Source organism: Diadema setosum, chromosome 18 (assembly GCF_964275005.1).
Source record: "Diadema setosum chromosome 18, eeDiaSeto1, whole genome shotgun sequence".
In the NCBI taxonomy this organism is placed as follows: Eukaryota; Metazoa; Echinodermata; class Echinoidea; order Diadematoida; family Diadematidae; genus Diadema; species Diadema setosum.
The window spans coordinates 13035918-13052829 of record NC_092702.1 but is presented as its reverse complement, the minus strand read 5'-3'; the positions used below and the strand labels follow the sequence as shown (position 1 = coordinate 13052829).

The following is a 16912-nucleotide window of genomic DNA, read 5'->3' as shown; positions in this document are numbered from 1 at the left end:
ACATATGATGATTTCGTTATCAAACGTGAAACATTCACCATTTTAACCAAGCCAGAAGCATCTGGCGTGTTACGTTGAAGTTAAAGTGCCAACAACAGCACACATTTCACACATTGGCACATGCACAGCTGGCAAGTAGTGATTACCGTCACGTCATTACTGATCGCATCAAGCAATTAAAAAAAAAAAATCAAAATAATCTCCCAAGTCTTTTTTTAAATGTTTTTCTTTATTTATTATTATTATTATTTTTTTTTTTTTTTTGACCAGCAAAAAATGGAAAAATGAGTGTCTGCATATACTGGTCCGACAGGGATAGGTTGGGCCAGTACAAAAAATTTGTTAGTGTGGAGCCATGTTTGTACCAAGAATATACTGACATGGTTTACAGCTGTATGACAATTTTATAGGTAGATTTCACCTAATTCTAGATAAGTATAGTGATATGTTCCACCAAGAATGAAGCAAGTAATGCAAAATAATGATATCCCCTGGTTAAACAAAGAGGTTAAGGATATAAGAAGCACATGGATTCTTTTTAAAAAAAAATCAAAGCTAAAGGCTTATAATATTCTGTGTGATTGGGACAGTTTAATATTGCAAATAAAGTTAGTTAACATCATAAGCTAAAAGTTGAGTACAGTGTGTGTATATTCAAAGCAGCATTGAACACAATTCACCAGTTTCACAATCTATGCGCCATCAAAGTCCATACCACAAGAGGCGATGCATGCTGTATTTCCCAATTCTGGGTCAATTAGAGAGATCATACATGTACTAAAGGCAGTAAGGCATACTGCTACTAGTATTACTGGAGTTCTTTTACCATAAGAAAAACATCAACACCCGCTGTTTCCAAGGTGGCACATGTAGTAAGTGAGTTAAGAATGAAAGCTGACCAATTGTAGAAATATTTAACAAACCCACATGTGATAACTCAAGAACCACATTTCTGGATTTGTCTAGCCCAGCTTGAATGTAGCTATCCATAGCATGCTTGGGTGTTGTAGACTCAGTTCCAAGAAAGAAATGCACTATTCAATGTGTAGGCCCCTATTTATTTGTGGCATTTGAACCAAATGAGGGCGCATGGATTACGAAATGCGAGAATTCTGGTGACAGTGAAAACATGTGGAAAACCTTACGGTCTGTGATTCCAAACAAACGCCGTGATCCAAATGTATATTCTGTTCAAGTTCAAAATAATGTAATTAAAGATGAAAGGGAGTTTGCTGATTTATTCAATTAATGTTTTACTAAAACAAAGTTGGTATATCAAAGAGTCAATGTAAATCTTGAGGTTAAATCTTAAAGATATCTTGGCAAGCCTGTAAAATAAAAATTCAAATGTAATCAAGTTGCAGAGACTGAGCCGATGAGATTTTTACATGAGGTCTCAATAAACAAATCTACTGGTTTGGATAATATACCACCAAAGGCCACCAAACTTGCAGCTAGATTTATTGTGTAACCTCAAATGTATGTCATGAATTCATCATTAAAACATGGTATGGAATTTTTCTTACTGAACGGAAGGTATTGAAAAATCAATCCCTATAACCAGGTGTATCAGTGCGTTTGAACCGTCCAGTTATCATCTCACATGTATTTCTGTACAAAACCAATTACAAATAAGAAACAATTCTCTTTTTTATATTCTGTCAGAATATTACATAATGTACCACATTACATTTGATCAAATGAATAATTTGTACTTTTTAATAGAATATTAGAAGATATAATTTGTTTTAGGCTGTGTTTTTAAGTAGATATCTTTTGGTTGTTATTACCCATTGAATAATTATGATTGATTATTTGAATACACGCATGTTACAATTTCAAGATTTTCTAGGATACTATCCATGCTTGGGTATATGCAGTCATGCATACATGTAGTATGTTTAGTATTTTGTACTGAATTGTGTTGTTTTGTTGTTTATAGTTTTTTATGTGATTTGCATTTGCTATGGTACCTCAAGTGCACAATTGTTTTTTTTTTTCATGTGGACCCCTTTGAAAAGCAGTCTTTAACTAAAAAGGCTATTTATCCTGGAAAAAAAAAGATATTAAAAAAGAGAATACCACCGAGTGTAATGACAAACTTTGTGCACATTTTTAGGGGACTTTCATTTAATGATCCACTGCAAAGCCTCATACAGTATTTCTCGAAGATAAAAATGATCAGTACATGAAATATTGATTATTTCCTACTAATAAAATGATTCATCACTTTCTTTCATTCATCAACATCAAATTGAGGATATCCTGGTGCGTGGAATCTGTTCGTGGAATCTTTCGCAGCTAAACCACATCAGCAAAAGACAAGTCATGACACACAGGGACACGCTGATAAGAGCAAATAGTTTTTGACACGGCGGTTAGTATAAATTTCCAATCCAGGGACATTTTTGAGTGAGAGTCAAGGCCTGCAAGTTACTTTGAATGCAAAGCTTGCAACAGTGGCTGATACAACTTGGCAAATTCTTAATCTTAGAAGGAATTTAAACACCTTGAGAGCTGTCTGAAAGATTTTTCTTCCATTACTGCTTTTTCCCTTTTCTTCTTTTCCTCTTCCTCTCACATTTTTCCCTTCTCTTTCTTATATTTCTTCTTCTGCTCCTTCTTCTTTTCCTATTGCATTTCCTTTCCCCTCAATTCCTCCTTGTTCTCTTTCTTACTCTTCTTTTTTTTTCCTCTAACTGCTATTTCTTTTCCTCCTCCACCTCCTTCATCTTCTTTTCCCCTCAAGTAAAGTACAGTTACAGTTGTAGGTACATATTAAAAAATCATAGTGTCAAAAGTGTACATTGGAAATGCAACAAGTATGTGAAACAAATTCAAACTAGAATTATCAGTGAGTGAAGGTGATTAATACCCCCACTCCTAGTGTTGCTTTATAGTATGTGATGTCATGAGGGCAATGATGTTAATACCAAGTTTGTGCATTTGTCGAATTGGAAACAGAATAATTTCAGTTTACTGTACAATTACAGAGTTGACACCGAGTATAAAACTTACAGCAAATGGAAACATGCTTTCCCCCAGCATAGACCATCATACACACCAAATTTGACCTTCATAGCTTGAATGGTTTATTTTGATACAAAAATGAGTGGTTACCATGGCAACACATTTTCCTTAAACTAACACATTGGTGTCTTGCAAAACTACACTTCTAGATCAAGATACATACTAAATTTGACTTTTATTGCTTGAATGAAGGAAAAGTTATTCGATCTGCAAGGTTTTGGTAAAATTGTGGTTACCAAGGCAACAGTTTGTGTGACAAACACAAAAATTATGTGTTCCACATCTATACCTCAGGGCCACAATGTCTACCAAATTTGATTTCAATTGCTTGAAAACTGTGGAAGAAGTTCACTCCACAGGATTAAAAACAAAAAAACAAAAAAAATGCGGTTACCATGGCAACGCATTGTCCGATACAAATACAAAGGACATTTTGCAAAACTAAACTTAAAAAGCATAATACACACCAAATTTCACCTTCATAGATTGAACGGTTAAATTTGATACAAAAATGAGTGGTTACCATGGCAACACATTTTTCTTATATTAACAAACTGGTGTCTTGCATAACTACACCTATAGATCATCATAGATACCAATTTTAAAATTGATTGCTGAAAGGGACTTTACAGTACTGTACTGGTTGAGGTGGGGATTCATGTTTTGAACATTCCTAAGTGAGATAATGAAAAGCTTCTTATGAAATATGAAAGAGCAAGTAATTTTAAGAAGGATTCAACGTTTATTTGATGAAAATTGGTTTTCAGATGGCTGAGATATCCAAAAAAGTGCTAATAATAAAAGGCGACATGCCACAACTTTATTAGGATCTCTTTGTTTCACCTTGTTTTTTGGATATCTCGGCCATTTCAAAACCAATTTTTATCGAATAAACTTTTGATACCCCTTAGAACTGCATGCTCTTTGACATCTCATACTAGGGTGGGGTATCTGAATATCTCGCAAAACCTTAAAAGCTAAATCCTCACCTCGACCAGAACTGTACACACCCTTTAAATACTATGGAAATATTCAATCCACAAGGTTTTGGTAAAATTATGGTTACCATGGCAACGCATTGTCCGACAAACACAAAAAACATGTCTTGCACATCTATACCTCAATATCATCATTTACCCTAAGTTTCATTTACATTGCTTCAAAACTGTAGGAGGAGTTCGCGACGCAAGATTTTGCAACAGACCGACCGACCGCCCGCCTGACAGCCCGCCCGCCTGACAGCCCGCCCGCCCTACCAACATCACAGTGATTCCTATATACCCCCTTCACACTATGTGTGGCGGGGGTATAATTACTAATAGGGGTTGCCATTGCGGGAACGTGATTGATTTTTTTTTTTTTTTTTGTCTAGATGCTTGGTTTGAAGAATGAATGCTGATTGCTTTTTTAAAGAAAGTGAGCAAGTATGCATAGAAAGCAACAGTTGTATTGCTCACTGTATACAACAAGAAGAGACGTTTAGGGTGCCACATACACATAAAATTGAAATAGCGCATTTTTGTTCAGCACTGGATGTGACTAGAGGCACCATAGAAGCTTTCCAGCTTTTTCCTTCCTGGTTATGATGACAGTTGTCAGGGCACACAGAGTAGGACCATGAAATAATAACTGAGCATTTAATTTCCTCTAAGTAAACTGCAGTAATACAACATTTCTCACTGTCCTTTCCTGTCTTTTTTTATCACATGCTTGCATCCAGAAGTCCAGAAGTTTGTGAATTTGCATGCTAACACTATCATGTTTTGTGTACTTTGGTGACCGAAAACTTGCTTTTGTTTTTCCCCAGCACCACATCCTCTAAGTCAAAGCCCTTTACATTCTACACTTCAGACTATAATTTTAAATCATGAGATGATTGAATCATGTTCCTCACTACCTGAAGAAGTGATTCAATTCATGTTCACTATATAAAAAAAAAAAAAAAACACCAACTGCAAAATAAGAAGGGACTTACTCATGCCTGGTTTGATAAGCAGTTTCATGGCAACTAATGTCCATAGCCACATGCTTAACCTGAGAGATAATCTACAAGCTGTATGATTGACAGACTGTGTATTCTTAGGCACCACATATAACACAAGACTTTTCCTCTTTTCATTCTCCTTGAGTCATTAGGTACATCCAATGAGTAAGCATCCTTTACGCTGGATACATTTGAATGACTGACACATCATTACTTCAGAACCCCCCCCCAAAAAAAAAAAAAAAATAATAATAATAATGATAAAATTAAAAAAAAATAAATAAATGAAATTAAAAAAGAATATTTAAGCATGCTTCCAAAAGTGCCTCATGGTAAAGGAAACCCCCAAATTGCTCATTTCACCCTTCTCCAAATGTCAATGAGGTATAATGTACACTGTAAGATTGAAAAAAGACAACTAGAAATGTTGTTATGGTAACTAGCATGCCTCCACCAAAATGCATGGTTCTCCTAATACATGCAGGTCTATAGTACAATGTCTTAACAGTGTGGGATGAGTGTCACATAATTGGCAAAATATTAAAATGACAGGTTTGTCACAATGTGTTGAATGTTCACTTTCTTTGAACTAGGTTCAATTGGATGGATGGCTATACTGCCTAAGAGCGCAGGTATTTGGGGATTTGAGGATTTTCACTTCACTTTTGACCTGTTTTATAATTCTATGCATTGAGTAACTTTGAAGGTATGGAGAAAAAGTGTAATTTCACTATCAAATAGTATTTTTTTTTTTGCATTTTAACCTGGCCTTTGACCCTGGACCTTTGACCCTGGACCTTTGACCCTAACTGTCCCAAGAGAATCACTGTCAGGTAGAACATGCATAGATCTGTACTTAGTTTCATGATGATACCTTGATTCACTTTCAAGATATGGAGGGAGAAATCAAATTTAGCACTTTCACTTGACCTTTGACCTTTGGGCAAGAAACTTCCCAGAGAATCTCTATTGGGTTATACATGTATATATCAAGTTTCAAGAAAACTCCAGCAAGTACTGCATAAATATGAGGGAAAAGTGAAATTATGAGGAGTTGACCTTGACCTTTGACCAATGACCCCCACATTCCCTAGATAATCACTGCTAGTTAGTGTACTATAGGTAATGATATGTACTAAGTACCATGAAGATACCTTGAACCATTTCCAAGATGTGGAGAAAAAAGTGAAATTTTAACATTTTCACTTGACCTCTGACCTTTGATCTCATGACTCAAAACTCTCTCTGGAGAAGCTTTATTTGGTATTACATGTATACACCAAGTTTTAAGAAAAAACCTCCAGGCATTGCATAGAAATGGGGGAAAAAGTGAAACTTTGAGCATCTGACTTTGACCTTTGACCTGGAGCATGTGCACCCAGAAATTAATAGGCACAACTTCGTCCACTCATGCATACACATGCCAAGTCTCATTAGGATACCTTAAACGGTTTTTTAGTTACACTATCCACAAAATTCATTACGGACAGACAGACGGACGGACAACCCGAAAACATAATGCCTCCGGCGACACTTCGTGGTGGAGGCATAAAAATCTCTTGATCTAAGATTATTTAAAAGTGCATGGTCCCGGTGTTTTAGTCAAATGCCTACGCGGGCGCAAGTTTCCTATAGAGACCTATGCTATCGACTCCTCTTTGGCGCTTACGCTGTGGCCCACTTCCCCGAGTCCGAAGAAGTCTGATCCATTGTAGTCAGTGGTCCGATCACAGTTCGGCTTATGATTTGGCTGAGGGGGATGACAGCTTTAGCAAACTTCTTTTGTGATGTCATAATAAGAAGCACATCTGCACGCACCCTGGCATTACTACAGATGCGCAGAGAAGACAACGAAGGCAATGTTACTTAGCAACACCTACGCACTTTACTCTTGATGACAGCTCAACTTCGGTAATCTTCGTATCAATGCTAACGGTGATCGGCAGCGTCATCAACAGCGCCCTCTACACTACCGCGACTATGCGCCTTTAACTGGATATTTTTGCAAACATTCTATGTGGGGAAATAATCAATCCTTGTAATGCATCACTTTTTTGACAGTACAATAGTTTACTTGCATGAATCAGTGCATGTGCACCAATAACTGTCTATGGTAGACAAATAACCTTTCATTATGGATGGTAATTGCAACTTGGGAGTTTGCCTTCATTCCCCTTTTCCATGAGATTCCAAGCGGCAATTTTTCAAGAATTATAGGCATTCATTTTCCTCTGGCAAACATCCTGATGAAACAAAGGAAAACAGAAATGTAATTCTACACTAGGTTTGACACAAACTTGCTCTAAATCTAGTGTTCTATTTCCTTGTTTTGTTTCTGTCTTTTTTCAGTTGTTCATTTGGTTTTTTATTTTACACACGATGTAATTAGCTTGACTTTGACGGTATGATCTACTGTAAAAGTCCAGTGGTAATTTTTGTGAAACTATTTTCATTTCATGGAATTAGCATAAAATAGGAGCATGCTAATTTCTGCCACACACAAAAAAATAATTAAAAAAATAACTTGCCATACACAATATTACTGTGTAGAATATTTTGATTCTGTGGAAATAAAAACATTCCAAATTCATATTACCAGGCAAAGCATGAGAAACTACTAGCACAGAAATTTTCACTTTAGAGTATCAGATCAACCCATCGAGTCCTGGGGGAATATTGCTGCTGAAATCATTACCTCATCATCAGCAGATTAGCACTTCTGAATTTCTCTGCATGCCTTAAGGGGATGGTATAGTTTTGGTTGAGATGCGGCTTCAGGTTTTCAACTTTTCTTCTTTTTTTTTTGTGAGACAATGAGAAACCTCTTATGGAATATGAAAGAGCATGTAATTCTAATTAGGGATTCAAATATTTTTTGATGAAAATTGGTTTTGATATGGCAGAGATATACAAAATACAGGGATCCTAGTAAAAGGTGGGACCCATCTTATATAAGGAGCACTTTATTTTGCTTTGATTAGTATCTTGCAAAAAAAAAGTTACAAGCTCAATCCTCATTTCAGCCAATACTACATGTATATCATCCCTCTTAATTGGAGAAAGATTACATGGAACTGGGTAGATCCATTAAATCTGCACAAATTTCAGAAACGTTACAGAACTTTTCCAATTTGTGAGAGAAATAGGAATTTTTAATTGTCTACAGTGTGCCGCCAAAATACGAAAATCAGCAAGTATTAATAGAAGGGACTTACAAAAATCTTCCAACCTAAATAAATAATTGGCATAGGTTACAACAACAGAGGCCTCCAATGTGAAGAGATTTTGTTTACTCTTCCTAACGAGACACCAGCAATGAATAGGGAAATACCGCACTAAACCACAATGATGAGGTGTCTCGGATTCGCATGAGTTCATGGAGACAAAGGCATCCCTACATGGCAGGGTAATCTATTCAAGCATTTAATGGTACACACGATAACATCTTGTCGGTGGATGTCTTGTACATATACATATAGAACTCTGAAATGTGCTCACACAGTTTAATACTGACAAATATCAAGTTCCTAAGCCTCCAGTACCAGTCTTATGAGGCATGAAGCAATAAGAATCATTGGCTTCCAGAATAAAACTGCTTGGATCAACACAAACAAACAAACAAACAAACAAACAAACAAACAAACAAAACAAGTAAATCTAGAATGCTGCGAGATTGGTTAAATAATGAACTCAGTCAGGCATACCATACATTCCGCCATGATCAACAGGAATGGAACAAGATTGTGTGCTGACTACTACATATATAGAAGTATACATGCATATGTGATACCCATTTCACACTAGTCTATTGGATGATCACCTGGGAGATTCAAACTGGGAATCAAATGGGGAACACCTGTAAGACATTTTTATCATACAGTTAGCCAATGAGCTCCTGCTTGAATTTCTCTCACCCGCTCTTCTGCAGTGCAAGTACATGTTATGTTGTACATACACAAAAATGGTCGCCAAGATGTTGTTTGCATGCTGACCTTCGCTTTTCACTCGAGAGGTACCCAAGACACCTTTGATGCTACAGAATCACCGAGGAATTTGCGGGGGAAACCCTCAAATTCACACGGGACGGTTCAAGGGCGAGATTTCTGAAAAGTCACCCAGCATTTTAGCCTTATCCGAAAGTTTACCCATGATGCTTTTTATGCTACAGCATCATCCTAAAGTTTGCACGAAATCTCAGGTGAAATTTACTAAGCATGAAAGGGATATTAGCTGGACAAATGGAGTCAACTTGACACGTTGTCTAGAGAACCCACACTTTGCCGACATTGACTTTCATATATACAGTGAAATCATACAGAGCAGGTACATTTTTATGACAAGACGAGGGAGCTGTGATTTATTTATCTTTTTCATATTTCATGTTTCCCCAAGATGATGATTTTGGTTACACTCACATGTATACCAAATACATGGGAGAAGTGATAGTGATGTTGTTGACTTTAAAGGTCTCTCATGCAGTTTCATACAAAATCCTTGTGAACAATCTTCACAAATCATCTTCTCCTTGTTTTAACATGAATTCAAGAATATAAAATTATATCATTTACCTCAAATAGTGGCAAATATTTGAAAAAGATGGCTTTAAATTGGGAATAGTGCTCTACAGATCTGCTGAGTAAACAACTATTTAACATAAAGAATAACTTCACAATATCTTGATGTACACAAAGTACTGATTAATGAAAAATGTGCTGAGAAATGACAACAGCACATTAATGAAACTATGATGTTGTAACTACATATCAACTGTTTTGTGAAAACATCTAATACGCATCTTTGGACTCAAATTCTTTCTCTAATACTTTTTTCCCAGTATAGAACTTTCATCCTTCTGCACAACAAGTTCACTTTATCTATTGAAGTAAATTATATTACAGGTTGACCAAAAGAAAGAAAAGGCGTGTCTTCATCAGCCCGAAGTTTCAAAATAGCGCGCTATCTTGCAGTTACCAAACTAGTCCGATGTCAAAATAGCGCGCTATCTCTGTAGTGAAGACGCAAATAGCGCGCTATTTGATCGGGAAAATTTTCCCCCAAATCTTGGTCTAGTTCGTCAACTAGAGCGCTAATTCGTGAAATAGCGCGCTATTTTGGGTGCGTCTCCATCAGTCCGAAATTTCTCGATCCCTCACCGCTTCTGGTTAGCCAGCTGGCAATGGAAAGCGCATGTACAAGCTAGTGATTGTGTATAGTACATTACACGCACGGTGTATTCAAGGATCACATGTGTGTACTATAGGCCTACTATTGTTGACCAGGGAGGTGATTTCTCTCAACTCCCTATTAAAACTCAGTTCCGTGCATGCTAGCTGTTTGTTTTTTTTGTAAACTTCTTCTTCTGGTCCACTCTACCGTAGCTGAAGATTCTTGCAGATTGTGTGCATTTTGGATTTGTTTAAACATTGCAATTCGTTAATTTCATATAAGATGCCTCACTGGACAGAAGAAAGAGTAGCGTTATTAGTATCCCTTTGGAGAGAATTTGCTGTACTGCTCACCTCCCTGGTTGTAGAATCGTACATACGGTGATATAGGAGATTTTGAGCGGGGAAATCCACTTTCGAACCGCGAGCCAGGCAGAGTAATATTGCAAAGTGCGCATGCGTCAATTTTCGGACTAATGAAGACTACTGATGAAGACGCACATTCGCTGTATCGGGCTATTTTCTAAGACCGCAAAATGTCCCAATAGTTTGAACTTCGGGCTGATGAAGACACGCCTAAAGAAACAAATCTTGGTGCAATGGTCTTGTGTCATATATTATAGAAATGATGCACAGGATAGAGTGCGTTAGTGGAGCCGTAGCGCACTCGAGGGTATTTACAATTGTGAAACATGCACGAGGCGAAGCCGAGTGCATGTTGCACTACATTGTAAATACCCGAGAGTGAGCTGCGTCTCCACTAACGCCACGAAATAATCCTGTGCATCATTTGTTTTATAAAATGGGTCGAAAACTAACAACATTTTTCACGTACCTTTGTGGATCAAGATGTCCGAAGATGTTCGTCCCAAACACGTCGCACTCGGAAAGTACTGTACGTATAAGAGTATACGTACGCCGGGCCACACATGTTATGCACACAAGAAAGGCCGGCCGGCAGCCCGAACTAGAAGTTGTTTACAGGATTGACAGCGCGTATAGTAGTGCGTGACGCACTTGTAACAACTGATTGAGTGCGCACTGCTAGTGCAAACATTGTGACGTCGGCCGTGGATGTTAGTGAGAAATTAATACAAGCACACGTGACTCATTTCAGCGCTTCCAATTGGCTACATTCTTGAACCCATTTTATAATTCAAAGTATTGCTGTCTTTGTATAAATATTACCTGGAAGGAATGGAATACACCTGGCAGAGGGGTTGTTTGTTCCAGCTTCATCAGGGAACTGACCCAGAATCTTGACCTGGATAAAAAGAAGAAGACAAGGATTCATAATTAATGCAGAAATCACAGAAATGAGTGGACTGTCCCAACGGCTTTTCTCACTGCTGGCAGCACCTTACCTCAGCAGTCCAACTGGCTTTTCTTTCTTCTTTTGAAGTTAAGTGAAAATCTCATGTATGGACCTACTGGGGGATTGTCTATGAAAGTACTGTCTATTTACAAGCTCTCTTGTTTCAATCAAAGATATTAAAAAGAGTAACTATGGAGGAAATCTGAGTTTTGCACATTAACAGCATTGCTCTTGATTACTGGCAGGACAAGGCGTCATCAGCTCACAGGACTCACAAACTAGGTTCGATTCCATGCTATCATATGTGACCCTGCATCGCAAACCCACCAAAAAGTCACCAGACATGAATTTTTAGTTAATGGCAGATTCTGAAAGAGCAGACTCAAAGCTTCAGTGATGCATTAACTCATTACAAATGGATTTTCTAACATACATTGTATCTAAATTACAAAAGAAAGTGCATACTCTGGATAAGTGTTTAAACTGACAAAGAGGCCTTTTTATTGGGTCTATTCAAGTGGTTCATCCTCATCAAGCCACACTCTGTGCACTGAATGGGACACAATACAGGAGGCAAAATGCCATAGTAACCACAATGAAAAGATTATCAGATTAAGCTAAAATTTTGTGCACTGTTATAAGTACATTCGCTTCATGACTACTATTAACTCTCAAAGCAGTATCAGCATCCTTTCAAGAGTTATTAGAGTTGAAAGTGAAGAGCATGTAGAGGGTGTTTAAGAAGTGTGAAGGGACCAGTAAAACATGCATAACCATACTACTCCACAGTAAAAGTGTTATATAAAAAGTGCAAAATTCACAATTTCCCAGTCAAGTTGTGATCCCAAACTTATGTACAAGAATCAGATTTCAGAAAACATAAACAAGGCAAGTGCCATAATGTGTCTCGCCCATTCCCTTGCAAGAATGGGAATATAATGTCAGATAAAATAAGAGATATAACAGATAAAAAGAGATATAAGAGTGTAAAAATTTATGGCAAAAAAGAAACGTGCCATAAAAATTATTATTGGGCCCTTTAAGTTTGTTGACCCCTGCCTGTGACCTTTGACCTTGTGGTGATTATCCACTCCCCAAGGGACATCTACCATCCAAGTTTAGTGACAAACGGACCTATGGATCAAAAGCTATGACCCATAATAGAAATGCGCCATAAAAACTTAACATTGGGCTCTAAAAGTTCGTTTACCCATGCTTGTGACCTTTGACATTGTGGTGACTATCCACTCCCCAAGGGACATCTACCATCCAAGTTTAGTCACAAACGGACCTATGGATCAAAAGTTATGACCCATACTAGAAACGCGCCATAAAAACTTAACATTGGGCTCTAAAAGTTTGTTGACCCCTGCTTGTGACCTTTGACCTTGTGGTGATCATCCACTCCCCAAGGGACATCTACAAGTATTATCCAAGTTTAGTGACAAACGGTCTAATGGATCAAAAGTTATGACCCATAATAGAAAGATTAAACGAGAACTTACTAGTTTGAAGTTTGATCTTTATTTTATGAGGGAGTTGGAGAAAGAATTTACAGTGAGAGCCCGCTCAACGCGCGCGCAGTTATACATCGTAGCAACAAGTTGTGACTTCTGTCAGAGTGGAAAGATTGAGAACTTACTTGAAGTTGATCTGTACATTTTTGGAATAGTATTCATGACAGGGAGGGAGAGGAGGGACTGTGAATTCTTTCTCCAACTCCCTCATAAAATAAAGATCAAACTTCAAACTGGTAAGTTCTCGTTTAATCTTTCTATTTTATTTCGTGAGTTTACGCAAGAACTCACAGTGAGATTTTGTAGCACAGAAGTCACATTTGTTCCAACTGAACAATCTCAGGCATGCACAATGGCAAGCAAAATGTAAGCTAAAATTACCTGGGTCTGAGGCCATTATTTCCTCATAATCAGCTGCGCCAGACACTGTCCCTCGTCTTGCAGAGGCTTGTCATAGAATTTGCGAAATGTCTGTTCTTTTGACCAGCCTGCTTTTGCGAGGATCAGAGGAATAGGTGCATCCGCTCTGTTTGCTGCTGAGCTAGATGCTGCTCGGGTTGAGCGTGCACTGAACATCGTGGTGTCAATGCCAGCGCCAGTCATGATTTCCTTGATCCATCGAGAAATTGTCTGTGCTGTTACTCTCTTGAAAGGCTTGCGAAAACTAATAAAGAGATGTCTTTCCTCTCCTCGGATCTCTTTGGTTTTCTGAAGATAGGCCTTAATGTATGTAACTACACACAAACGTCTGTCTGGGGGGTACGCTTTCAAAAGCACGTCCAATCCAAAATTCCCAGGTCTAGACTGCTTAAGATGTTCATTAACTTTGAATGACACCATAGATTGTTTGAGAATCATGTTGTCTAGATTCAGGCAATGCAAAGTCTGTACCCACTGGGTGGATATCAAGGCCAGTAACATGCACAGTTTCATCGTTAATTGCTTCAAACTAAGCGAATTAGCAGGAGCTAGCATTCTCAAATACCTAAAAACAATATTCACGTCCCAAATTGTGGTTGCTTGCACCGCTTCTAGTGCTTGTGATTCAGTTTCACCAATTATGAGAGTGTCATCTAAATACCCCACAACCAGGTGGCCTGCCTGTCACAGCTTTGCGAACACCGGCTTCATAAGTTTTGTGAAGAGCCTAGGCGCTGTACTAAGGCCATTGGGGAGTACCTTAAATTGTCAACATTTCTCTTGCCAGACAAATCTCAAATACTTGCGATGTGAGGGGTGAATAGGGACAGAGTAGTAGGCATCTCGAAGGTCGATTGAGGCAAGGTAACAACCAGGGGAAATTAGGGTTGTAGCTGTGTGGATGTTATCCATTTTGAAATGCTGTACATTCAGACTGTCATTTAGGTCCGATAGATCTAAAATCAGGCGTATGTCCCTATTTTTCTTTGGGCGTGTAAAAATATTGGACACAAATTCTCCTGCCACATGCTGGCATTCTTCGATTACGTCTTTCTCGGCCAGTTTTTGAATTTCAATGTCAATCTTGCTCTCCTCAGCATTTCCCACTGTGTAGTGGTAAGGCGGTTTACCTCTGCGAGGTGGGATATTCGCCTCTTGAAATTCAAGTTTGTAACCGCTAATTGCATCAAGTATGAAAGGATCAGTGGTAATATGATTCCACTGTTTGCTAAAATGCCTCAGTCGACCCCCAACGGGCAGGTCTAATGTAACATCTACATGTTCAATGTAAAAAACTGACAGTACAGTGTGAGTAGATTGTGTATTCCCACAACAACAGCTAGGCCTGCAACTTACCTCCTTGGGTAGTGCAGTTACTTTCTCCGTGACACAGTGTTTGGCTTGGCTGGGGTCGCTGGGTAGCTCTGCCCCCGGTTGTGCGCATGCGCTGGAGGTGGGCGAGTCTGTGTGTGCGGGGCTGAATGTCTGTTCCCCCGCTGCTGCTGGCCTAAAAAAGGCTGCATCCGGCTGAATCCATCGCTGGACGTGCGCTTGTATTGGTGGTACGGCTCTTAGCCTGTCCTTTAACCACACTAAAGGCAGCCCTATTCTCCTCCTTGCGATCTTTTACATGTTGTCCCAGGTCATCACCGAAGAGAAACGCAGACACGGGCGTTGTAGGCTTGCACAAATGTGCGTAAGCAGCGTTCATGTCGGGTCTGATCAGCTCCTTTCTCAGACAGTTCATTTCATAATTGGCGTTACAGAGCAAAGCGAGTGCATCCTGTTGCACCTCGTTCAAGTCAGTAGGAAGAATTTGTAGGAACGCACACAGCCCGTGGGTGAGAGATTTCTGTACTCTCTGCAGTTTAACGTCTCTGCTGCGCGCAGTCTGTGTCACATTATCCCAAATCACTGGATTGACTTTCGGGACTAGTAAGTTGGGGCAATTGCTCGGTGCTAGGTAGTTTGCCGCTGACTCTTCCATCGATTTTTCCTCCAGACAATGGGAGATGAGATAATTGGTAGAATTTGCCAATTCATCGTTGATAGGTTCGCCCACAGAGGGGGGGGGGGGGACCGCAAACTTTGCAGCAAAAGATGGTACTTGTACTGTCCGCCCCGTGTGCTCTGCGGGTGCGTAACCCGCTGCCGCCGCAGGGAAATCGCATTCATCCCCACTGAAGCTGCTGCCGCTGTGGTCGTGCAGCGTACCGCGTGCTTGCGTACTATCGTCTGTAGCACACACATCCATGTCCCCAAACGGCACACCACCGTGGTCTGCGATACAAGCCATGCCAACATGGCCGGCACGTAGTTGCTGTTGTTGAATACGAGTAGGCTGAGACGGTAGTATTTCCATGACCTTTTCAAACATGGATTCGAGCTTAGAAAGGTGGGAAAGCACCTCCGCGTCCGTCTTCTCTTTAGGGGGGGCTGCGTTCTTACTTAGGCCTGGTTTGGTGGGTTTTTTAAGGGTTTTCCCATTCCCTTCTTTCTACGGCTGAGCCTTAATAGCCGGCGAACACTTAGGTTCATGATGCGCGGCTGTAGTCACCACCACCACGACAGACTTAGCTGTATGCAGGGTGCTCGTACTAGTGGTGCCACCCACGACAGGCTTAGCTGTATGCTGTGGGGGAACGGTAAGCGGAATTTCCATCCCGCGATATCTCGTGAATAAAAATCCTCTTCCGAAGCAAAGTCAGCTCTAACTGAGCTACAAATAATAACAATCCACAATATGATAAGATAGTACGACGATGCACGGTAAAAAGGACGAATAAAACTTGATGTAGACTGCGATGAGGGAACTTATTCCCTCGTGCAAAACGTGCGAAGAAGCGATATGACTGCGCGCGTGTTGAGCGGGCTCTCACTGTGAGTTCTTGCGTAAACTCACGAAATAAAATAGAAATGCGCCACAAAAACTTAACATTGGACCCTAAAGTTCATTGACCCCTGCCTGTGAGCTTTGACCTTGAGGTGACCTTCATATATGGTAAAATGTGAAACTTTGTATGACCCCTCTTCCCTCAAAGTTTGATTGCAATTGAAGCACAGCGTAAAGAGTTATTGAAGTTTTTGTAGCGTTACGGACGGACGATGGACGGACAGATGCCGCAGGCGATCCCTTAGTCTCCCCTCACCTCCGGTGGGCTCGACTAACGATTGACCATATTGACCAATTCACTTATTCTGAGTCCTCATGTATTTTGAGCATTATTGAGGCATGCAACTTTTTGTTGGTTTTGCACGTTCCAAAGAGGGATTGGGAGCACGCGTAAACTCCCGGTGCAATCCGATACCGAAAGTCACGTGATGAAAAATCACGATATTTCTGCAGCTTGGGTTAACACTTCGCCTCCAACATCGCGATGTTTCAAAAAATCGCACTCCGGCTGGTGATTTTTCTGGCGATGTTTCGAGGGCATTTGGGTGTAGTTGCTTAGCAACTTGCACCCAAATGTCGCGATTTTAG

At 39.6% G+C, this 16912-nt stretch overlaps 1 protein-coding gene and 1 pseudogene across 1 annotated transcript in view; both read right to left on the bottom strand.

Moving 5' to 3' along the window:
• LOC140241645 (SH3 and PX domain-containing protein 2A-like) overlaps positions 1-16912 on the bottom strand; it is an 89898-nt gene that overhangs the window by 59217 nt on the left and 13769 nt on the right. The window contains exon 4 of the mRNA XM_072321386.1: positions 11368-11443. Within this exon, the coding sequence (XP_072177487.1) occupies positions 11368-11443 (76 nt within the window). The remainder of the gene's footprint in view (positions 1-11367; positions 11444-16912) is intronic.
• LOC140241494 (uncharacterized) lies at positions 14805-16093 on the bottom strand (annotated as a pseudogene).